The sequence below is a fragment of the Ursus americanus genome, chromosome 2 (assembly GCF_024610735.1).
Source record: "Ursus americanus isolate L20-20 chromosome 2, mUrsAme1.1.p, whole genome shotgun sequence".
Taxonomy (NCBI): Eukaryota; Metazoa; Chordata; class Mammalia; order Carnivora; family Ursidae; genus Ursus; species Ursus americanus.
This window is the reverse complement of record NC_142128.1, coordinates 7191604-7215051: the sequence shown is the minus strand read 5'-3', so window position 1 is coordinate 7215051 and position 23448 is coordinate 7191604. Positions and strand designations below refer to the sequence as shown.

General features: G+C 51.6%; 2 protein-coding genes and 1 long non-coding RNA gene across 4 annotated transcripts in view; all 3 read right to left on the bottom strand.

The window, feature by feature from the left end:
* Nucleotides 1-1941: 1941 nt before the first annotated feature.
* Nucleotides 1942-4235, bottom strand: PVRIG (PVR related immunoglobulin domain containing). Of its 2 annotated transcripts, none has more exons than XM_045773801.2 (5): nucleotides 3668-3749; nucleotides 3227-3580; nucleotides 3015-3138; nucleotides 2867-2924; nucleotides 1942-2753 (listed from the first exon to the last, which is right to left on the bottom strand). In XM_045773801.2, the coding sequence occupies exons 1-5, from the start codon at nucleotides 3726-3728 to the stop codon at nucleotides 2439-2441; spliced, it is 912 nt and encodes a 303-aa protein (XP_045629757.2). In that variant the 5' UTR covers nucleotides 3729-3749; the 3' UTR covers nucleotides 1942-2438. The 2 variants fall into 2 exon arrangements, with proteins under 2 accessions (XP_045629757.2, XP_087723860.1); XM_087867734.1 differs by having other exon boundaries at nucleotides 1943-2753; nucleotides 3015-3117; nucleotides 3668-4235.
* A 161-nt stretch (nucleotides 4236-4396) lies between these two features.
* LOC148110469 (uncharacterized) lies at nucleotides 4397-8706 on the bottom strand. Its single transcript, XR_015726805.1, has 3 exons — nucleotides 7101-8706; nucleotides 5387-5424; nucleotides 4397-4898 (listed from the first exon to the last, which is right to left on the bottom strand). It is a non-coding gene; the product is annotated as an uncharacterized LOC148110469 (long non-coding RNA).
* A 19-nt stretch (nucleotides 8707-8725) lies between these two features.
* Nucleotides 8726-23448, bottom strand: part of STAG3 (STAG3 cohesin complex component) — a 28417-nt gene continuing 13694 nt past the window's right edge. The window contains exons 14-33 of the mRNA XM_045773868.2: nucleotides 22868-22973; nucleotides 22598-22701; nucleotides 22234-22326; nucleotides 22023-22112; nucleotides 21558-21758; nucleotides 21366-21436; nucleotides 21177-21264; nucleotides 20599-20679; nucleotides 20424-20516; nucleotides 20112-20280; nucleotides 19851-19987; nucleotides 19003-19104; nucleotides 18349-18497; nucleotides 17964-18092; nucleotides 17706-17863; nucleotides 12436-12610; nucleotides 12085-12186; nucleotides 11694-11772; nucleotides 10511-10570; nucleotides 8726-10247 (exon numbers count right to left, since the gene is read on the bottom strand). Coding sequence (XP_045629824.2) covers nucleotides 10239-10247; nucleotides 10511-10570; nucleotides 11694-11772; nucleotides 12085-12186; nucleotides 12436-12610; nucleotides 17706-17863; nucleotides 17964-18092; nucleotides 18349-18497; nucleotides 19003-19104; nucleotides 19851-19987; nucleotides 20112-20280; nucleotides 20424-20516; nucleotides 20599-20679; nucleotides 21177-21264; nucleotides 21366-21436; nucleotides 21558-21758; nucleotides 22023-22112; nucleotides 22234-22326; nucleotides 22598-22701; nucleotides 22868-22973 — 2196 coding nt within the window. The 3' untranslated portion in view covers nucleotides 8726-10238. The remainder of the gene's footprint in view (nucleotides 10248-10510; nucleotides 10571-11693; nucleotides 11773-12084; nucleotides 12187-12435; nucleotides 12611-17705; nucleotides 17864-17963; nucleotides 18093-18348; nucleotides 18498-19002; nucleotides 19105-19850; nucleotides 19988-20111; nucleotides 20281-20423; nucleotides 20517-20598; nucleotides 20680-21176; nucleotides 21265-21365; nucleotides 21437-21557; nucleotides 21759-22022; nucleotides 22113-22233; nucleotides 22327-22597; nucleotides 22702-22867; nucleotides 22974-23448) is intronic.

Sequence of the window (23448 nt, the reverse complement as noted above, 5' to 3'; positions counted from 1 at the left end):
GCGTCCCTCCAGCCCGCTCTGGCCTCTCCCGCCGTCCCAGGCCAGCGGACCCACATCTAGGCATCTGGAGATGTCCAGACCAGGCAGCTGGCGCTGTGCCTCCTTCACTCCCTGCTGAAAGCACCTCCGGCCTCCAGCTCAGTGACCCCGGGCTCAGGCTCCACACTTGCTAAATGAACTTCCTGAAAATACCAACCCCTTGGGGTTAAGTCCTAAGTAAGATACTCCTTGCAAAGTTGCTTAGTCCTGGTTTACAATCTTCACACTCCTCTCAGACCTTATGACCTTATTATGTATGCGATGAGCAAAGCAAGCCTCAGAGAGGCTGGGGTCTCACAGCCAGGGAGTGACCCCTGGAATTCAAACTTGGGGGGGGGGTGGAGTCCAAAGCCCAAGCCTTATCTCAGATTGTGGCAGAGGGCATGTCCTGGATGCCCGGTGGAGGTAAGGGGGCCGGTTCAGTTCTGTCCCCTTGGGGAAGTCCTCTCTTTCTCTGGCCTCAATTGCCACATGTGTTGAATGAACAAAGAGCAGATCGTAATCTCCAAGGCTTGTGGCTACGGTGCCACAACTCTGCTCTCCCAGCTTCAGTGCTGCTGCTGGTTCTGGGACGTGGGGCTGGCCACTGGGGAGCAAGCCGGCTGTGGGACTTCCTGGCTCCTGAGGTTTGGGGTTTCAGGTACTACAAGAACCAGGCTGGCTGTGGCTCTCTGAGCTTGTGGGAGATAGGCTCGAGTCCGGGGGCGCTCTCCCTGACTCCCAAGATGGGCAAGTGGCCCAGGGGTGGAGCCAGGTTCAGGCCAGGCAATCCCTCAGAGCTCCCTCCTTTGTCTCACAAACATTCCCTTCCTAGAAAAGTGAGGGTTCCTGGGGGAGCCCAAGGCCTCCCCTGAGACCCTGCAAGCCCCATTGGCCACACTCCCCATCCCTGGTCCTGACGTGGTCCTAAGGCAGCTGGGCCCTGTCTATACTCCTTCTCTCACAGCTCCCTGACCCTCCCCAGGGACCTCCGCAAACCCTCACCTCTCTTGAGCCCCTAGCCCTGCAGGGACCATTGAGCTGATTAGGCCAGTGCGGAGGGCTTCTGAGAGGAGGATGACTACTGGCTGAGGAAGACAGCCCCTTAACTCCCTCACTCTGCCTGGCCCACCCTCTCCCAGTGCTGTGTAGACCTGGTGGCTGGGGGTGCTGGGTCTTGGGAAGGCTACATTAGAGCATGCCTAGAATAGTAAACTAGGTTTCTGAAAGGTTCTGTGGTTGGACACAGGGTCTGGGCAGGCCCTCCCTCAGCCAGGCAGAGGGGGTGGTTCCTGGGTTGGCAGGTGGCACTGCCTGGGATGGAAGGGATGGAGTGGCAAGTGTCCCCTCCCCCATGCTATTCATCCTGGTTGGGGGTGTGGTCTGAGCCTGGCTCCAGGATCAGTCTGCCCCCTAGAATCTGCCGTGTTCCTATGGAGCCTTGCAGCTTACACAGCTCTCATCACATTCTCCTGTGGCACAGGTGCGATGAGGCCCAGGCTGCTGACCCTGTTTACCAGAGGACTGGCTCCCAGATGGGAAAATTGGTGGGTAGGGGAGTGCGTGTTCAGTCCCTGTGTTGACCAGGCCTCTACCTACCCGCCAAGGAACCAGTGAGGAATAGTGCTGGTGCCCCTAATAATGAGAGGAGCCAGAGGAAGCTACTTGTGGGCAGATTTGAGGTGAGTTTCCCACCCATGAATTCTGTGGCAGGCAGACATCAGGACCCCATCTGCAGACCATCTCAGAGAGCCTGACATGGATGCCACAGGGATGCTTTTCTTGGGTTGAAGACCCAGGAGCCCTTGCTGCTGTCCTAGGATGTGGCAAGATTTGAGTATGGCTCATCCTGCCATCAGCTCCCCCCACCCCCAGTCTTGTTTTCCCAGCCCCTGGTGTGTCTCAGCAAGGTCTACAGGGCCAGGACTCTCCCTGCCCAGGAACACCCCCTGTCCAGGGTGGGGGGTGGGCAGGTGAGAAATCTCCCACGCTGAGGCCCTGGCCCCATCCAAGTCTAACCTGGCCCCTGCCTCCCAGGGGTTGAAACTGCCTCTAAGTTCTTAACCCCTGAAGAAGAAAAGGTCCAGCCGAGGCTCCAGTCAGAAACCACTTTTTTTTTTTTTTTAAACTTAGTTACCAACGTCACCTGTGAGGGCTGGGGACTTGAAAACAGGAAACAACCTGGGATGGGATTTTGTCACCTCACATAGATACACGTGTGCCCACATGTACCCACACCTGCACACGTGCTGACCACATCCGCAGCAAGGGGGCCTTGGCCGGGTATGTGTGGAGACACTTATGCAGGCCTAAGAATAAAATAAAATGTGCAAAGATGATGCGCCCCCAGGATGCAGACACCAGAAGGGGGTCCCAGAGGTCTGAGAGGAGAGGAAGCCCAAGCGGACTTGGGGGCCCTCTTATCGAACTCCTAAATGCCCCTCCATGGCTCTGTGCCCGAGAGAGTCCGGGAAAGGGACAAGGTTGGGGCCGGCTTGGAGAGGCCGCTCTCCCGCCTGAGCGTAAAGTCCATTCTCCATGGAGATGAAACTGCTGCGTGCTGGCACTGGCAGGGGTGCCCAGGGGGCAGGCGGCTGGGGCTGGCCGACTGCGCGCACAGGCAGCGCCGCCCACCGGGACAGGGGCCGGGGCGGAAGGACCATGTCCAGAGTTGCCGGGCAGTAGCAGCTGGTGTTGACCGTGGTGTAGGTGGTGTAGGAGGCCCGACCAGCCACCTGCAGGGATGATGAGGAAGGAGGCCCAAGTTAGGCTCTACCTCACAGCACCTCCCCTCTCCCTGCTGCAGCCGACTCTGTTCCCCACTCCAAAACAGTCCCCCAATCCTCACCCTTGCTCGCGTCTGTATCGGGGGACTGGCGCGGGGTGGCTGGACCTTCATGACAGACCTGGGAGAGAGAGGAGGGTCAGAAGCAAAGCATGCGGCTAGCCCGCCGGCGCCGGGGTTTAGACTGGGCCCGACAGGGGTTGGGTCTCACCAGTGCCTCTGCCGATGCAGGAGGTGGAGGAGGTAGACGCAGCCAAAGAGGAGGACCCCCGACACCCCAAAGATACCGGCCAGGTCAGCCCGCAGTATGGGAGCTGGAGTAGGGGCAGGGAGTCCTGTGTATAGACAAAGAAGAGTACCAGACAGGCGGCTGGTGCCCTGGTGGCCCTCCCTGCCCTCCCCGGTCCCTCTGCTCAGCCCCACCTTGGTCTGTGCTGAGAAAGAGGTTCCCACAGGCCTCCTGGGAGCCCTCAGGAAACGAAACAAACTTGCAGCAGAAAGTGGTGTTGGGACTGGGGCTTCTCCCCTCAGACCCTTCTTCCACGGTGAGGGAGATGCTGGTTTTGGTTTCCCAGTGGGCCTGGCAGGCAGGGGACCACTGCTGGATGCCAAATTCTGGGTGCAAAACAGCCAGCCTAGTCCCTCCAGCACCATCAGGACCCCCAGAGCTCACAGTCACCAGGGAGACAGAGCCAGATCCCAGGAATCCACAGCGGACAGTGAAGGACGGGGACTTAGTGGCCTCCATCTGAACTTGCACCCACACTTCAGGAGTCCCTGTGGGATACAGACATAGGAGGACCCTGGGGCTGGGTCTCCACCCTACCCCCATGTCTTCCGCTTCCCTCCTAGCCCCCAACTCACCAGCAGTGATGCAGAGTGTCAGCAGCGCTAAGAGCAGGACCGGGGCCCGGGGCCTGTCCATGGCTTCCCTCTGGCCTCAGCTCGGGGAGCTGTCGTGGTGGGGACAGCACCTGTGCTTCCGTTCTCATCGCAGGAAGTTTTCATGTGTGAGCAGCCCGGGGAGCAGCCGGGCTCAGTGTTCTCCACGCCCCTGCCCCACTTCCTTCTCTGTCTGCCTCAGCTTGGTGAACACAGGGCAGTGGACCCCCTTCCTTGAGAGACTTAAAGTCATGGCGACACGGTTTTCCCTGTACCCCAGGCTGTGCTGCATGTGCGTGGGGCAGCGGGCTCTGGTTCCTTTCCCAGCCCTGTCTCCAAGGAACCACCGGGGCAGGCCAGGCCCTGGGAAGTATGAGGGGTGGGAGAGGAAAGAACCAGGGGTCCCTGGTCTCTGCTTAGGAAGAAGCCTCTGACCCCCTCCCCTGCTGCTAAGGGGTGGGGAATGTACGGGAATTTGGGAAGAGGACGATCCTTAGCAGGAAAGCCGGCAGGGGGCAACCTGGGAGCCAGCCAGCTTGACTCCTCTACTGATCTCTAGTGCAGGCCCCCCCACCCCCAACTGCCGCTGAAACGAAGTGTCATCACGTCCAGCTGCCCGCTTAGCATTCCCTCCTGGACGCCTATCACAAACGAACCCCAAACTGAACTCTGCCCCAGCTGCAGCCTCCCCCCACCCACAACAGTGAGGGCAAGGGGCTTCCAGCTGCTTGGGCCAGAGGCATAGTCCTGGGTGGCTCTTCTCTTTCATCTCCAGCCTGTCAGGAAACCCCAAGGGCTTCCCGTCCTGACCACCTGAGCCCTTTGTCCCACTCCTGCCGCCTTCCTGTCTCAAGCCGTCTCTTTCCACAAAGCACTACTCCACACTGCTTTCTTGCGTCTGTTCATTTATAGGACACAAAGCACCCAGAATGCTGTGGACAGAGCGCTTTCCATCTTGTCCTGTTCTGTGCCAAGCTTGAATGTGGGGTTGGAGGAGCTTGGTGAGCTCAGGGTTAGAGCCAAGGGCCTGTGCTGAGGACTTTTTTTTTGGTCCAAGGTGTGGTCAGAAAGCGATGTGGCCCCGCCCCAGAACCACGGTCATCTGAGGCCTGGCTTGCCCACGTGCCCGTTTCGGTGCATTTAATCCTGCGTTAGCCAAAAGCCAGATCGGTCTCTTGAGGCAGACACTGTCATCCCATCCACTCCTGAAAACCTAGAAAAGCAGGGCCTCCAGGTCAGTCATTCACTGCTCCCAGCCCAGCGAGCATCCTCTCAACCTGGTGACCTTCACTCGGATCCAAGGGACCAATCTCCAAACCCGACTCACACCTGCTCTCACCACTTCCTCTACTACTGTTCGCTTGATGGGTGGGACCCCAGCTCAGTGTGGAAGCAGAGCACAGGGGCACGTACAACCTCAGCCCCCCTAGCCTGGAAGCCCTCTTCCCACCCGCTGAAATCCTCCCCACAATCCTCCCCGCAAGATCCAAATCCCAACGGCTCCAAGAAGTTGAGTGAACATTTCCTTCTTGCGCAACCACTGCACAGATGGTGGGCCCTGGGCCGTGGCTGCCAGGGGGCCGGTCCCCCCGGGCTGACTCTAAGCCCTGGAGGCAAGGCTGTCTTTCCGAGCCCAAGCGCACAAGGGGAGAGCGATGCTTGGGGGTCAGTGGGACAAAAAGCAATGGCACAACTACTCACCAACATCTTCCATTTTGTCTTGTAAGCCACACTGTCTCCTATTTAAAACATAGAACAGAAAACGTCAAAGTTCTCTTTCACTTCCCCCCCATTCCCATTTCCCTCCCCGTTTTTTCATGAGGTTCAGACTGTCCATATTTTATCATTTCTGGATTTTGTGCATGGCTTAGACCAAATTATCAAAATAACATTGTAAGTTTTGTTTTTATCCCAAACTCTATGAAGGGTTTTCTTTTAGCCCCTATTTAATGTGGGGAAGGTGTAAAATAGTGTAACCTTTCAGATGGAAAGCCAATGTCACCAAAGTCTCTTTATATGCTTTTTTTTTTTTTTTTAAGATTTTATTTAACACAGAGACAGCCAGCGAGAAAGGGAACACAAGCAGGACGAGTGAGAGAGGAAGAAGCAGGCTCCCAGCAGAGGAGTCTGATGTGGGGCTTGATCCCAGACCGTTGGGATCACGCCCTGAGCGGAAGGCTGACGCTTAATGACTGAACCACCCAGGCTCCCCTCTTTACGTGCTGTTTTGAAATGCCATCTTGATCACAAATTCTCACAAATGATCTACTTCTGGCTTCTCTTTCCTAATCTATCTGTTGATTCATTTGCTTATTTCTATTTCAATACCACAAGGTCCCAAGTAGAATGCTTTTGTTTTGATGTGATGACCCTTGCCCTTTCTCAAAACTTTCTTGGCTATTCCTGAACAGTCTCCAGAGTTTTGAGTTCCAGCAACACAGAAGGTCATTAAACCTGCCAACAAAAACCCTGTATCGTCAGGCTGCATGGCTGGGCCTCTTCCCATTAGATGACACAGGTCTGCTAATGGCCACTTCCAGCTCTGACCTTTCTTTCTTAGTGAAATCCCTGCAGCCACACACAGCTCATGTCCTGCAGCAACAACATAGTCTCTAGAATTAGGCCCATGGGGGTTGAATTGGTGCCAGAGTTTCCTAGCTCTGCATGCGGAGACAAAGCAACCTAGCCTCCCAAAGCAGCACTATCCCAGCAGGGATTACAGTCCGCTTCACAGCGTGCGGCACTCGGCGCACGCCTGGCTCGAGCCCCCAGCCAATGTGGGAGACCAGATTTAAGATTTTAAGTAATCTCCACACCCAGCATGGTACTCTTGCTCACAACCCCAAGATCAAGAGTCACACGCTCCACGGACCGATCCAGCCAGGTGCCCCTTGTGACCACAGGCCACCACTTTATGAGAGACCATCCTCACCTGAGTTTGTAGCGTGAGACTCATAACTGATCCATTTATTTTCACAAATACTTTAAATGTTGTGAAAAGGCCATTTACGTTCTATCAAAGTAACAATGAGAGGTAACATCGGGGTGTACACGATGCGTTAAATTTGCTCTGAGCAAGTGCCACAGATCAGCTCCATACTTACAACGACCTTATGAGGAAGTAACTTGTCCAGGGTCGCAAGGCTAGTACACAGTGACGCCAGGATTTGACAAAAATTTTAGCCCCAGAACCCACACTGTTACAACTCTGCTGAGCTGCCTCTCCCGCATTTAAAAATGTTAAGGGACAGGGTTTTGATCAAAATGGAGCAGTCCTCTGCCCTACCCGCGGAGGACCCGTGCTCCGCCCCGGGCTGGGCCCCCAATTTCCATGTGAGCGGCTTCTGTGCCGACAGGAGCTGCTTTATCCTTCAGGGGCTGCTCCCTGCCCCTCGATCCTTTTGCTGGCTCTCACCTACTGAATTAAAGTACATGTGCGTTCCTTCAAGTTTCCCCAGGGTTCAGGGCTCCTCTGCCGCCCAGAGGTCTTCTCTAGCGTCCTGGGGTTCCTCTAGCAGGTTGGCTACTCCTCTGTGCTCTGCTCCCATCTGACCTCCCTCTTTCAGTGCTGACGTCTCTGGCCAGCCCAACTCCACACCCAGGGCTCGCAGGGAATCTGTGCTCAAGAAAGACTTGTTGTGTGGGCCCTTTCCAGAGCTTGTGTTCCACGGAAGGAACTACGGAGCCCAAGGAAGACGTTACAGTATCTTCGTGTGAAAATTAACCTTCCCCCATCCCGCCCCCTTATCCTCTCAGCCATCCAAGAACAGACTCTCTTTTCATCCTGTAACATCCCCGGTCAGTGCTGCCTGGAATTCAAAACACAGGATGACTTACCTGTTAGCCGAAGACTTTTCTCAGCAATCTGAAAAAAATCTCTTCACTTTGTAATTTAGGAGAGACCACCACCAACTCACCTTCTGGCAGTGCTCATGGCCACAACAAAGGTTAAAAAAGAAAAAGCCTTAATTGAAGATTTAAAATAATTGAAAAGCTATTATTCAGTCGCCCAAGTGGCTGCCTTTGGCTCAGGTCATGACCTCGGGGTCCTGGGATTGAGCCCCGCGTCGTCGTCACCATCATCATCTCGTCGTCCTAGTCATCCTCGTTGGGCTCCCTGCTCAGCGGGAAGCCTGCTTCTCCCTCTCCCTCTGCCCCTCCCCCTGCTTGTGCTCACTCACTCTGTCAAATAAATAAAATCTTTTAAAAAATAAGTAAATAAAAACTACTGGTAAATGTCTATATAACTCTTTTAACTGACAGACATGCCCAAACTTTTGGAGTCTTAGGACTCTAAGGTTCTGTTTTAGTTACTAGTGCTACATAACAAACCTCCCCAAATTTAGTGTTAACATTTTATAGTGCTTATAGATTCTGTCGGTCAGGGATTTGGAAAAGGCACAGAAGACACGGGGCCTCAGCTGCATGACTCAAATGCTGGACGTTACAATACAAACAAGCCGGTTCCCATCTGAAGCACGTCTGGTGGTTGATACCGGACGCAGGCTGGGGCTTCCGCTAGGGCTGCTGGCCTTTCCAAACATGGCCTTTCCACGCGGCTGCCTGGGGCTGTCTCACAGCATGGACCGGGCTCCAAGAGCGAACATGTCAAGAAACAGGATGTTGGAAGCTGCTAGCTTAATTCAGGGTTCAGAAACTGACCCAGCTATCATTCCATCATATTCTATTAAGCAAGCAATCACAGAGCCCAGGGAGAGGGCTAGACCCACCCCCTCAATAAAGAGTGTCAAAAAATTTGGGGAGCATGATCTAGAACTTGCACATATTCTAAGGTTGAGGCTCAATTCACCACCGTGCGCTGTCTGGATGCATAAAGATCTCCACACTTACAGAGCTGCTGAGTTGTTCTTTTGATCTTGGGAAATACCCTCTGCTTGGCTGGTATTTAAATAACTTGGGAATCTTTCTCCTCCTGGATCCTTAGTGACCTCGGTATCATCACCTTAGTATTCCCACTCTGTTCCCAGATCCCATAGGAAGGGCTCCTCTCCCTGGACCTGTTCCCCCTGAATACAGATTAAAGATCTCTGAATGGGTCAGCTGCCTTTCCAAACAGAGACCCCTAAACCCGACTTTAGCATCTATCTGGGGGGGAAGGGTGCTGGAGAGGAAGGGAGGAGGGGGAGGAGGAGGAGGAGGAAGAATGGGGTTTGGCTGAGTGACTAGATCACAGGAAGTCAGGGTTCCTTCTGCACAGACCAGCAGCCGCCTGCCTGTACCCAGCTTGGGAGACCACAGTGAGAACCAGAAGTTAAAGCAGATGCCCAGGACAGGAAAGAACCGGAAATCACATCTAAAAGGAGGCTGAAGGGTTTAAACAAAGTGGAAAGTGACAAGAGTATCTTCACATACCTGAGTGCTCGTCAGGGGGCAAAGCGAGAGCAGGGGTGCCGTGCTCTTCCAGGAAGCAGAACAAGAACAAAAGAGAGTTTTAAGGAGGCAGGTTCCAGAGGCGGCCTACGTGAGCGATGGTGGTGGCGATGAGCGAAGAGACTGACAGATGAGAGAGATTTTGCAGAATGACTTGACAGGACTTGGTGAGGAACTAGATGGGAAGGCAAGGTGAAAGGAGAAGGCGGCATCGAAGTCTTGGATTTGGGGGCTGGACATTTAGAGTCACTTTCCTAAGTTTCCTCCTAACTCAGACACCGCGATTCTATACAATTTCAAGTTATAACAGGTGTCTTGGGGATGAAGTCATGATCTTCTCCCTGGAAAGAACCCTTGGGTGAAGGCTGCCAAAGTGTATGGCCTGTTCTCAGTGTAGGTGAGAGGCCACCCTCCTCGGTGTGAACTGTCCTCACTAGAAACTACTGACAGGCAGCGGTGGCTTCCTAGATCCTCTGCCTCACCACGTGTCCCAGTTACTAAGCATCCTCGAGCCCGTACACAAAAGCGCCCGGGGCGCGTGCAGGGCCTGCGTCTGTCTGTACCCCGGGCCATGGGGGGAGGGAGGCAGAGCCGCTCAAGACACCAGCAAACAGTGAATCATGGACACTACACAGAAAACTAAGGATATACTGTGTGGTGACATAATAAAAAGTTATTAAAAAAATGAATGTACATAAAAAAATAAAGACACCAGCAAAGAACCTGACGTGCTTCAGTGTAGCAATCTCGAGCCACACCCGGGAACCAGCTGCTTGAAACACGTTTATTGAGCTCATCAGTCACTAGGGCACAAAAGAGGCTGCCAAAGCCGGTCCAAAAATGCAGGAAACTATCGGGCTCTTTCCGTTCAACACAGGGAGGCAGTGCCTCCGCACTACTCAGGTAAAGCCCCCACACCCCCCAGACACCACAGGAAAAGGCGCACTCTTCAACTCGGGGACAGAGCCAGGGAGCCTCAGGAAGGACAGGGCGCCTAAGGCTTCTCTGTCCCAACGTCATCAGAGAAAGGTGAGGTTAGGAAGGCACAGCCCCCTCTCCTTCCCTTCAAAGACCAGAGTGGGGCCTGGGAATAATGGTTCCTTCCGCTCTGTTCTCCTGTTTGCCTTTTCCAAGGTGCGGTGGGGAGGGGCACGGAGTCCTGTCAGAAATCCTGTAATGGGAAAGATGAAAACACAGAGACAAAACAGCCCAAAGGGCAAAGAGATGATGGCAAGCTCCTCCAGGTGACCATTCTAATTCTCCTCCTACCCTCCCCCCACAGCTACTCCTGGGGTTCCAAAAACAGCGGAGAGGGCAGGCCCCGGGCCATGGCCTCTCTTTCCCCTGCTGCATAGTAACAGGTTACCTGCCAGCACCTCCCAAGGACACACAGCTCCTCTTAACCTGCCTTCCACCGTCTGTGGGGACACTCACCTCAAGGTTCAGCTCAGTGGAATCTAAGAGGTCCAGCCCGTGCTCACTGGGGGAAGAGTGCTGCAGAGAGCGGGCAGAAGTCAGACGGGCCCTTCCATCACATGGCGAACCACCACCAAGGACCCTTTCTGAGGTGGGTCCCTGCCGCAGCCAGGGAGGGGAGACTAGCCAAGGGACGGCGGGCAGAAGGTTCAGACCCAGAGGTGCGTCCTCCCCTAGCTTGCCAACTGAGTCCCTTAAATTTGTTCAGTTTGGAACCAAAGAATGGCATTTTTCTGAGGGAACATTAGGAAAGACCATTTTAATGGAGGCCTTGCTCTCTAGTCTCTGTTGGAAGATGTCATTGTTTTTTTTCCTTCTGAGTACAAGACCCTCCATTCCCCTGAACTAGTCTGCCTTTTCTTTCCTCCACAAAGAGCAGAGAAGGGAAGAGAGTAACAGCAGCGGACCCATAACCCTTTTCAGTTTACAAGCTCCATTTGAAAGATGAAGAGGTTGAGTTGAGGGAAGCTAACTTGACAAAGTGGTGGAGCTGAGGACCAGATCACAACTTCCATGTGCTCCTACTGGTCTGGAGCCATTTGCTCCTGGGGAAGCAGGTGGGCCACGGTGGGAAAGAGCGGGAAGGGGGGAGGAATGGTGGGACCAGGGGACCTTCCATCATCTCTAGCTCTGGGACTCCTTTCAACTCTTAAACTCTGAGGCAAAATACTTATATGGGGATTAAGGTGGGGGGGAGTGTTATCCGAGTCCTTTTTGGTATTTTTGTTTTCCCTCCCTTCTTTAATAAAAGTCCAAGCAACTTACAAATCTCCCTCCTTTACTCTGATTCTTTTTTTTTTTTTTAAGATTTTATTTATTTATGTGACAGAGAGACAGCCAGCGAGAGAGGGAACACAAGCAGGGGGAGTGGGAGAGGAAGAAGCAGGCTCCCAGCGGAGGAGCCCGATGTGGGACTCGATCCCGGAACGCCGGGATCACGCCCTGAGCCGAAGGCAGACGCTTAACGACTGCGCCACCCAGGCACCCCTACTCTGTGATTCTTAAAAAACAAAAACAAAAAAAATCCCAAGCAGCTTTCAGAGAAAGGGCACCATCAGGACAACAGAGGAGAACCATTCTAGCTTCTCTCTCATCGTTGCCTCTGGTTCTAGAGGGAGAAGGGAATGCCGGGTCCACTCACCTTGTCTGCATCTTGCCATTCTTCACTTAACTCATCGTGAATTTCCAACTCTTCTTCATCCTCTTCCATAAGGCTGAGTCTGAGGGCAGCGGCAAAAGGCAGAGGCTTTCACACTGCTATTTACAGACGAGCCCTGAGAGTCTCTGGGAGGCACGGGGGGGGGGGGCACACGGAGAGTGGGGAATGGGCTCCAGGTTCTCGGTGCTGCTTCCATCAGAGCAGCTCTCCTCTGTCAGTTCTACACGCTGGGGGCACACACTATCCTGGAAGGATGTGGTCTGTGATTTAAACATGTCCAAAAAGTATGGGCACAGCAGCAGTGGGTTAGGGGAGAACCCCTCGCAGTGACCGCTAAATGTGAAGTGAGGACAGAAAACGATGAGAAGCTCACCGGGTCAGCCGGGTGCCCAAACCACGACCTGAAGGGTTGAGCAGAGTCCGGAAATGCCGTGGACTTGAGAACCTTGACCTCTGGTTACCTGAAAGGGGCTGGCTGTTGGGAATGAAGTAGAATCAGAGATGGGGATAAAAGTAAAGGGTAAAAAGGGGACGGTGGGCAATGCTACCCGGGAGAAAAGCACATAGGGAGAGAGAAAATCTCAAGCTAAGAAAATGGGAACAGTGCAGGGACGAACCCGAGAAGGACAGAGTGCCGCAGGCGGAACAAGAGAACAGAAATGGCGGGATGGAGGCAGCCAGACACCAAGACCAGACGCCCAGACGCTGCCGCCCTTGGCCTCACCGCTGGGTAAGCTGCGGTTCTGAGCTGCCTTCTTCCTCCACCTCTTCCAAGCCCCTCAGGGGCTGCCCCCTCTTCACGGCTGTGGAGGTGAGGGTGGGTGAGGGTGGGACGCTGTTCAGCTGCAGGCTTTCTTCCTGGGATGAAGAGACATCCTCTCTCTGCCGCCTGGAGGGGCCTGCGAGACACAGGTGCGCATGTGCCCTGTAGAGCCGGTACCACCACAGACCCTTTCCTACATTTTCAAGACCTGCCTAGGGTTTGGTTTGTGAAAGTTAAGAAAGAAGAAAATGGAGAACCTACATGGCCTCATTATGTTAGGACTAAAAATGAACATAACCCTACATACTAAAAAGTAAGGCTGACAGAATGGTATCTAGGACTTGTTCAAGGAAAACAGAAAAAAAAAAAAAAGGCTTAAAATGGCTGTAGAATTTGGGGACCAGAAGGCACAAGGGTAGAAGAATGAGGGCTAGCGAGAACAGAAAAATGGGAGACTTTCTAAAAGCCAGGAAAAATGAGGGGACCGCCATGCCAGTGTGCTGATCTGAGGGGAAGTAGAGCGCCTGGGGCTCATGGCGTGAGTCTCTCCTGCAGAGACCCTAGAAGGCAGAAGAGGAGAAAGAATCCAAGGTTAGCTCAGAAAACCCAGGTGATGGTATTTTCAAACTGATATGAACACTTGTCACCTGTAAGTGTTCACAGCCCCGTTACTCTCTTTCCCACAGCCGTGTCTGTGCGCTGAAACCAGTCACCGGAAAGTGAGCCGCTACTGATGTAAGGAGAGGACTAGAGAAAATGAAGAGCTACACGTAGGACTTTGGGGCCGCCTGGGGGCTCAGTCGGTTAAGCGTCTGACTCTTGACTTTGGCTCAGGTCATGATCTTGGGGTTGTGAGGTGGAGCCCTGCGTCAGGTCCCGCGTTCAGTGGGGAGTCTGCTCGGGATTCTCTCTCCCTCTCTCCCTCTGCCCCTCCTCCGTGCACGCGTGCGCGTGCTCTCTCAAATAAATAAATCCTTAAAAACAAAAAAAGCCAAACTGAACATAAAAAAGCAGCCACACGCATGACTTTGTATCCTCAGGGAGGACCAGGCGGGCCTTCCCCCGCTCCCCAGCCTGTTCATGGTGTGATGCCCAAGGGCTCAGCCCCTCAGCCTCTCCTGTCCCCCATCTTCACTGGCTTCCTTAGCCACACAGGTTCACATCTTTAACTACTAACGCCCAAATTTATCTCAAGTGTTTGTCCTCCCCTGAACTCCAGACTCCTATCCCCAGCTGTCTGTCCAGCATTTTCACCTGCAGCAACATGACTAAGGCCTATTCTGCTCACTCCCCACTTTCCCCATCTCAGTTGGTAGCCATGCCATCAATACCAGTTAGGTCAAAACCCTTTTTTCAGGCCAAATCCACCCTCAACTCCTGTCTTAGACCCCACATTTGGTTTATCAGAAAATCCTATCAGTGATACCTTAGAAATCTATCCGGGGTCTGGCCGCTTCTCCCCACCTCCACCGCTCCCCCCAGTCTACCTGCTCCATGACTTCCTTGCTGGTCCCTTTGCTTCCGCCCTTGCCCCACTACAGTCAATTCTCAACACAGCAGCTGGAAGGATCCTTTACAAACAGAAGGCAGATCCTGTCACTCTTCTGCTCAAATGCTCTGTTTTCCCGTTTCACTGTTGAGTAAAAGCCAGAGTCTTTACTCGACCTCATATGCTCCGGGCTCCTCCAGTCTCTTTGGTCTTATATCCTACATACTCTCCATTTGCCATCTGGCCTGCTTGGCTGGTCTCAGAACACGCCGGACACATCCCTGTGCACTGGCGCCCCTTCCGTTACGCTCTTCTATATACACCGGGCACCCCTCCCTCCCTTCCTTCTTTCTCCTCAGAGCACTTGGAGGCTCTGCCAGGCTTCCCCCGTCCCTCGTGAGGAGCCTGAAGCTCCTGCCTCCCCAGTGTTTGCTCACCCTCTTCCTGCCTTCCCACCACAGCACACAGCACAACCCGCCACTCTCTGAAGAAGAGAGATTTGTCTTTTTTCAGGCGCTGCTCTATTCCCAGCACGGAGCGCTGGGTAAGTATGCTGAAGGAACAATGGAACCAGTCTTTTCGGTTTTCTCCTACCTTTACAAACCCTCAGGTTAGGCAAACCGGTCAGTACATCTCCATGCTGGGCCGACGCATACTTCCCACGTCCTGCCTGTGCTGCCCTGCTAGCTCACGCCACTCGTTCTGCCTCTGTTCAGCTTACATAAATCTCACCCGTTTTTCAAGCTCCAGCTTAAATTCCATTTTCTTGGTGAAGCCTTCATAGGCTTTAGATCAACTAAACTCAAAGTGATACCTTCCTTCCCTGAATTCTAAAACACACATCTGTCAATTCTTAAGACCCTCAGGAAGTTATCATTTGCCGGTGACTGTTCATAATTTAAATGTTCTGGGGCGCCTGGGTGGCACAGCGGTTAAGCGTCTGCCTTCGGCTCAGGGCGTGATCCCGGCGTTATGGGATCGAGCCCCACGTCGGGCTCCTCTGCTATGAGCCTGCTGCTTCCTCTCCCACTCCCCCTGCTTGTGTTCCCTCTCTCGCTGGCTGTCTCTCTCTCTGTCTAATAAATAAAATCTTTAAAAAAAATGTTCTATAAATGCATTTTCTCTATTAGACGGTAAGCTGCTTGAAGATCCTTCCCAGCCTCTAAAACACCTAACAGTATCACGCACAGAAGAGGACCATAACAAATATTTATTAGTTAACTAATTAAAGGAGTTTCCTGGTGATATAAAAATACTTTTAAGTGGTACACAAGACATAAAAAAAAAGAAGTTACACTCTACCTTACACCATATACAAAAATTTACTCAAAATGGATGACAGACCAAAGTCTGAGAGCTAAGACTAGAAAACTTTTAGAAGAAAACACAAGTGTAAAATCTTCATGATTTTAAATTAGGCAATGATTTTTCAAACTATGACACCAAAGCACAAACAACAAAAGAGAAACTAAATAATCTGAATTTCATCAAAATTAGGAACTTTTCTTCTTCCTTCAAGGAAATGAAAAAACCCATAGAATGGAAAAAAAAATTTTGTAAATCATATATCTGATATAGGACTTGTATCTGGAGTATATAAAAAGCTCAACTCGGGGCGCCTGGGTGGCACAGCGGTTAAGCGTCTGCCTTTGGCTCAGGGCGTGATCCCGGCGTTCTGGGATCGAGCCCCACATCGGGCTCCTCTGCTGGGAGCCTGCTTCTTCCTCTCCCACTCCCCCTGCCTGTGTTCCCTCTCTCGCTGGCTGTCTCTATCTCTGTCGAATAAATAAATAAAATCTTTAAAAAAAAAAAAAAAAAAAAAAGCTCAACTCAACAAAGAGACAACCCAACTTAAAAATAAGCAAAGGATTTCAATAGACATTTCTCCGAAGAAGATACAAATGGTCAATAAGCACATGAAAAGATGCCCAACGTTAGTTATTAGGGAAATGCAGATTTAAGCAATGAGATACCACCTCATAACCACTAGAAGATGGGGAAACAGGAAAGACAATAAGCAGTGTTGTGAAGAATATGGAGACACCGGTGCCCTCCTCCATTGCTGCTGGGACTGTAAATGACGCAGGCACTTTAGAAGAGAGTGTGGTAGTTTCTCAGAAAGCTAAACAAGAATTACCATACGATCCAGCAGTTTTACTCCGAGGTATATCTCAAGGGAGCTACAAACATACGTACACAGAAAAACCTGTACATGAATGCCCACAGCAGCATCATATGTAACAGTCGAAACATGGCATCTGCCTTACGGAAGCACCCTAGGTGCCCATCGAGCGGTGAATGCACCAAGAGTACACGGTATACACAGACGACGGGATATTACTCCGCTTTTATAAAGAGATCTTGCCATCTGTGACAACATGGAAGGACCTAGAGTATCACGCTAAGTGAAATATCAGGCAAAGACAAATAGTAATACAATTTTACTTACAAGGATCTAAAAAACAAAACAAATGAACAAAAAAAAAGCAGCAACAGATCCATAAATACAGAGAACTGGTGGTTGGCAGAGGGGTGGGGGGACGTGCAGAATGGATGAAGGGGAGTGAGGTACAGGCTTTCCAGCTGTGAAATGAGAAGTCACAGGGTGAAAGGTAGAGCACAGGGAACAGTCAGTGGCACTGGGACAGCACTGTATGGTGACTGATGGTCGCTGCGCTTCCGGAGAGCACAGCATCACGTATACAGTTACCACACACAGTTACAGAATCGCTATGTTGTACACCTGAAACTAATGGAACGTTGTCTGTCAACTCTACTCCAATTCAAAGAAAATGTGAAAACCACCCAGATGTCAATCAACTGGCAAATGGATAGATAAAATGTGGGACAGCCGTACAATCGAATACTATTTGGCCCTAAGAAGGTATGAGGTACTGGGGCACCTGGCTGGCTCAGTCGACTAAGCGTCTGCCTTTGGCTCAGGTCATGATCCTGAAGTCCCAGGATCCGAGCCCAGCACCCGGCTCCCTGCTCAGTGGGGGGTCTGCTGCTTCTCCTTCTCCCTCTGCCCCCCACCCCCAGCTCATGTTCTCTGTCTCTCTCCCTCTAATAAATAAAATCTTAAAAAAAAAAAAAAAAGACATGAGGTACCGATATAAGCTAAAACATGGGTGAGCCTTGAAAACATTCTGCTGAGTGAATGAAGGCAGCCAGCCAAGGCTACACTCTCTGAATGTCCAGAGTAGGCACATGCAGAGACAGAAGTGGACGAGGGGTTCGGCCTACAGCTGCGGGATGGGGAGAACGAGTATTTCAAAATGTTCACTTGAAAACACATAACACATCAAACGTGATTTCTAGAATATTATCACTTAAAATGAGACTATATTTAAAAAGAAAATTAAAGAAAAAACCTTAGATTATAAGACAAGTAGTGATCTGAAAGTTAAAAAATCACGAAGGTTGTATAAAAATCTTTAAAATCTGGAAGATAACAATACTAGATGCAAAGAGGGGCCCCTAAATTTTAAGATTTCTTCATTCAGTCTTGTTTTTATCATCAGTTTCTACTTGATTTTTCACAAAGGTTTCCCATTTTTAGTTGGCAGATAAATCTTGAAGAAAACGAATACCCCTTAATGACAACAGATGCTCAGTGAAATATTTGCCCAAAGACAAAAGTTTGAAGGAGGCAAAGACCATATGCTGCTTATCTAGGAACTGGCTCTACAGGAAGGAAGTAGTGCGGAGTACCCTGACACCCACACACACAGCACTTCACCTTCAGTGCGCCTCTTCTTGGAGCGGGGGTAGCCCTGAGGAATGGCCTCTGCTGTGCTCTCCACAGGGCTGAGGGAGTGGCAGTAGGTGGTGACTGGACCCCAGGGACAATCCAGTGACTGTGAGACACGCTGCAGACACTTTTCCAGGTAGGACAGTCTAAGGAAGGGGTGGGATGAAGAGGCTGAGTTGCTCGCCGGGCCCTCACCATTCCCTTCTTCCCCAATCCACGTCATTATCCACCCACCCGCTAACTTACAGCAGCTGCTTGTCCTGATGGAAGAGTCGGGGGGAAAACTCGGAAAGGAGCTCCAGGAATGCCAGGTTTGGGGGCTGACTGGAGGAGCCAGCGGGAGGAGGCTCAGACAAGGAGAATTTGATGCCTTCCCTTGGTTGAGCAGAATTATTTTAGGAAGACAGTACCTCCTCACTTCCCTCCCAAGCCGAAGCATCCTGTCCAAGTGCACCGACCCCGTCCCCAGTTTGCCTCCCAAAGAACACCCACTGGCCAAACGGATTGCTCCTCCTCGACATGCTTATCCCTCCCTCCAAGACCAGACTTGCAGCTCTCCCCATACACGGCCTCTGGCTCAGCCCACTTAGAAAGATCCAAGTACCCTGACCTCCAACCAATACTTCCTCACTTGTGGAGCGTGACCACAAGATCACGGTTCTGTAGCTGCTGGGGTCCAAAGCTCAAGGCAAACCTTCGGGCCAGGTCCCGCATCTCACTGAAGGCTGGAAGCTCATTCAGGCCCTGGGGCCCCTGTTCCTGCAGCAGTTCTGTGTACAACTGTGCCCAGGAAACAGAAGGCATTTGGGGAAGGGAGGAACAAAGTGGAAATAGAGAACTACAGCATTCCCTTCTCGGCCCAGAAATTCTAAAGGGCTTGGGATGCCATCTGCTTTTACTCTTTCCTCCCAGGCCACTGCCCTACCCCTGACCCCCTGCAGCAGAGAGAGCCTTCCCCCTTGCTCTACAACAATACAAATGTCTATAGTCACTGAAGGGACTAAGCAGACTAAAAGAAAATCAGGAATTCCTATCATTTTACTGCTGTTGCTCCTCTGTCCTAAGAGTTGAATTCCTGTGGGGTTAGGGTGGAAACTGCCCATCAGCTAATACTTTCCACGGATCTACTAGTTCCGGAGGAGACGGTCGAGTAGAGTCAAAATAAGCTAGAAAAGTTCCTGTTCATAAGGATCTCCCATCCTGCGTGGCTGAGGGTGAGCAGACCGTTTGTGGGCTCGGGGAGGGCGTGTCACAGGCCTGAGGTACTCCAGGCAGAAGGGAGTACCTGCTTGAGGCTCAGCAGCAGGATTCGGGAACAATGACTCCGGTCAATCTGCCGTGCTCTAGTTAATGTTTCCTTGATAATGTCACCATAGTCATTGTAGAACTGAGGGACAGGAAATGGAGAAGATAATGTTTGACCACAAGGCGGGACATTCCATTCTGTTTCTTCCTTTACACCCCTCATCATGTGTCCTTCCTCCTGTACCTTAGGTCAGGAAACATGAACCGAAGTATAGAACAACTCTGACTGGACCTCCTCTCTAGCCAACAGGTCTGGGCCCAAAGACATCAGAGCTTAGACAAAAAAATAAGGCAAGAAACTCTGCCCTGAGCCCATTTCTTGGGGGAAGAAGAGTAACAAGCTAGCCACTGTCCGCTGTCTTTGCAGCACTGAAGCCTTCACTGTTTGCCTCTCCCGCTAGAATGGAAGCTCCACTGCTGCCTGGATTCCAGTGTCTGGCCCAGAGCAGGTGCTCAAAACAAACAGGAATCAACACGACGGTGAGTCAAGGAGACTGAGGTAACCTCTAGATATCTTGTAGGGATGGTCCCTCTTCCATTCTGATTTTCTTCTTCTATTACACCCCAGTTTATGGAGACTGCGTTCACAGGAAAAAAAAAAAAGATTCTGGATGGAAAAAAGATTTCCTTTCCAAAGAATTTCCTCCTAACAGCTTTCTCCCCATGATTATTTGCTACTGACTCTTCTTTGTCCCTTTATTCCAAACTCCTGTTGCCTTCTTCCACTTTTCCTTCAAGCCTGATACCGCCACCTCCCCCACCCTCCCTCCCGGAGTGCTCCAGTGTCTGAAGTCCTGGCTGCGCTCAGCCTGACGTCACTCCCTGCACCTTGTTGTAGTGTTTGAAAACGTCAGAGGCCGCGTCCATCTCCAGGACCCCATAAAGCAAGAGCTTGCAGAACCCAGCCAGGAGGCGGCGCCGCTGGTGCAGCTGCTCGATCTGTAAATGGTCCTCCTGGGAATGACCTGGCTCGCAGCAAATGCAGAATGGAAATATCAGAACCACAGATTTCGGACTCCTGCCCTTAAATGCCTGAGGCAGGCCCAAGCCCCAGACCCCTCCTGAGCCCCAGGTATAGAGTTCTTGTACCACTGCCCAGTTCTCCAGGCTGGATGAAGACGTGGTCCATGAGGAAGCTGGCTAGTTCAGACTGGAGAGTGGCTTCAGGAAGAAAGACAAGGGGTCTAAGGAAATCTCGACCCCCTACAATCATCTGAGGGCTGAAGACGAGAAGTAGATCACTTAGTAAGACAAAAGCCTGTTGGGGAAAAAAAGAATGCTTGAAAAGGACAGGATATTGATCAAGACAGAAATCACACAGTTAATTTTCCCTTAGAACAAGGCTTCCTCGGACCACAGGGAGAGGCATGCCTCCTTGGTCCCACCCGAGTACATGCCAACCTGCTCCTGGATGTCAGAATCCACATCTGAGAGGCAGCTCTGGCAGAGTTCACAGAAGGCCACCATCCTGTCCTTCAAACTCAACAGCTGCTCCTGTGGAGACAGCGGCTTAAGCAGGAGGAACGGAGACACAGGCTCCTCCATTCCCATTCCCCCTACTCAGACTCATATTCACCTGGGAAGCCTCTGATCCAGAAAGGTGGGTTAGTGTCCAGAGGATGGAAAAATAGACAAGAGTCAAGGCTGGCAGGATCACCTGTGACAACCAAATGTTACAAAGATGGATGATCAGGAGAGAGAGAGGAGCAGATAGGGAGGGAGGGAGGAGGAAAGGGAAAGACAAAGAGGCAACACATACCCAAAGCAGTGAAGAGAAACAAAAGCAGCGAAGAGAGAAAATGAGATTGGGGGGCACCTGATTCCTTCTCTGGGGGGATAAAGAACTGATTCTGGACAATCTTCAGAGAATTCTGTCTTGGACAGGCATGCCACCTCTCCCTTACTTGTCCGTCGTCTCCTGGAATCCCTCAACACTATCCTTCACTCCCAGGAAACCAGAGAGGCTGGCTGCTTTCAGGCACTGGAAAGCACAGTTCACCTTCTAGAGTGGAACGCAGGGAACAACACGTACACGACTTTTCTCTCGTGTCTACCGCACACCTCCGGGACTGGAGCTGCCTGAGGTGGTGGGCCACCTAGAACACAGAGCCCTTAAACACTTCTCTCTGCCTCGTCTCGGACTCATCTACTTGCCTGGTGAGGAACCTCTCCTGTGTCCACAGCCTTCCGGAGGAGCTGGTAGCATGGCTCATAGAGCTCCCAGCGACTCAGGTCATGAGCACTTTGGGGAAGAGAGGGAAACATTACACAGGAACAGAACCGGAGGAATCAACGCCGCAGATGCCAGCAGAAACAGGAGAAGGAACAGGGGGAGCTGCTCACTTGTAGAAGGCCGAGAGGCGCTTCAGAGTGGCGGCCAGACTGTAGACCTCATCCTCGTCTAGGAAGGATGACTGAGGAAGAGAGAAGATCCACAGTGGGATTTCCCAGAGAATTCACAGATCCACATTCCCCACCTCGTGGCCTTCTCTGACCCAAGCTTGGGGTGTCCCGTCTTTCAGCTCCAGTTCCTACCTGCAGCAGCTCTTCAAGCTCCTGCTGGAAGCGGTCAGTCAGCAGGTCCACCAGCTGGCTGCGGGCAAAGTCTACCCGGCCAAAGAACGTGAACTCAGGACTACAGAGCAGATAGAGGGCATGAGCACCCGCCTCAAGCACCGCGGGCTCCGCGTGCTTCACCACCACCTCCTGGAGTTGCTGTAAGAACAGCTCCAGATGCTGACAGAAAGAGAGGCGAGAGAAGACAGTGTTGTGGGGGAGCAAGGCAGGGGCAAGTCTTCTGGAGGGGCAGAGAGCTGGGGGAGATAAAAAAAAATATGGTTGAAAGCATTAAACTTCAAGGATAAGATGCCTGTGAGAGGGAAGGCTTACTGATTTTCCTGGAACCCAGGTTCTTGAGAAGAACCAGATCTTGGCAGTAGAACCTCCAGCCCTAGCAAGGAAGCGTCACGGTGTAAGAACCCTATTTTCCTCTCGCCTCACCTTCTCCAAGCGCCTAGTGCAGTAGATGCTGAGGTCAAAGTAGTTGAGAAGCTGGAGCAGGGGAGCAACCTTCTCCGCGTCAGCTGAGAACTACAGGGATTGAGCAGAACTACTTACTCCCTCGTACATGCTAAGCCCCACTCCCAGTCCTCACTGGAGGCCGTTTCCATTCACCGCTCCTTCCCAGATACTGAATGGTGGGCACCTCTACCTTGGCCAGGAGCTGGGGGAGCAGGGGGATGAGGTGCTCTGTCAGCTTCACCTTGTCATCGGCTTGGATCTTCCGCTCTTTTGGGGTTAAGCCCTGGAATTAGTCATTTGGGGGGTGGAAGGAAAGATGTAGAAAAACAGTGGGTCCAGAGGGTGTGGTTCTGTATCCCTCTTCCCCATGATCTTATCTTCCCAGGAAGGAAGAGAGAATTCATTTGGCAGCTCCTTCAGATCTCTTTTTCTAGAAAGGGAAATCTTTGAGGGCCGGAGAAGGGGCACCCTAACCCAACCCTTGAAGATAAAGATGGACAATGCCTATCTGGATTTAATATTGCTAACCAACCCACCCACCCTTCACGCCATACCTTCCTCCCAGTGATCCGCCCCACAGGCGGGTGACCCTCTGAAGCTTGTCGAACGCTGGACACAAGGATTTCTATCAGTGTGCTCTCCTGCACATCGCCCAAGTCTGGGTTGGCAGGAGGATGAAAAACACAGAATCACAAATTAGCCACCCTCCATCTCCAAGTCACTCCAACTTCCCCACTGCCCATGACACCTCTGCCTTTGTAAGACTCCTGGTTTTCTACTAGGAGGGGAAAAGTCCCCTCCTCCGGTTATCGCACGGCACGCACTCTGGTCCTTCTCCAGCAGCAGGCTTGTCAGACTCTCCCAGTCCTTCAGCTGAGACCCTGCACAGTCCCACAGGCTGTCTACTAAGTAAGCAGCATGGTCATGGAGCTGTGGAAGAAGGTACATGATTTTGTTTTTCAGTTTTTTTAAAATTTTATTTAAATTCAATTAGTTAACATATAGTGTATCATTAGTTTCAGAGATGGAGTTTAGTGATTCATCAGTTGCATATAACACCCAATCCTCACTACATCAAGTGTCCTCCTTAATGCCCATCACCCAGTTACCCCATCCCCCCACCCACCTCCCCTCCAGCAACCCTCAGTTTGTTTCCTATAGTTAAGAGTCTCTTATGGTTTGTCTCCCTCTGATTTCATCTTGTTTTGTTTTCCCTCCCTTCCCCTATCTTCCTGTTTTGCTTCTTAAATTCCATATATGAGTGAAATCATATAATTATCTTTCTCTGATTGACTTATTTCGCTTAATATCCTCTAGTTCCACCCATGTCATTGCAAATGATAAGATTTCATTTGAAAAAGGGTACATGTTAAGTTACTGAAGCCACGTTAGAAAATTCTGGTAA

Bases quoted from the DNA above. Each gene is read 5' to 3' on its own strand.
- PVRIG (XM_045773801.2), bottom strand. From the start codon at position 3,728: ATGGACAGGCCCCGGGCCCCGGTCCTGCTCTTAGCGCTGCTGACACTC. The intron at 3,139-3,226 runs GTGGGGCTGAGC...GTCTATACACAG, and splicing joins CTTTCTCAGCACAGACCAAG to GACTCCCTGCCCCTACTCCA. The intron at 2,754-2,866 runs GTGAGGATTGGG...TCATCCCTGCAG, and splicing joins CGATACAGACGCGAGCAAGG to GTGGCTGGTCGGGCCTCCTA.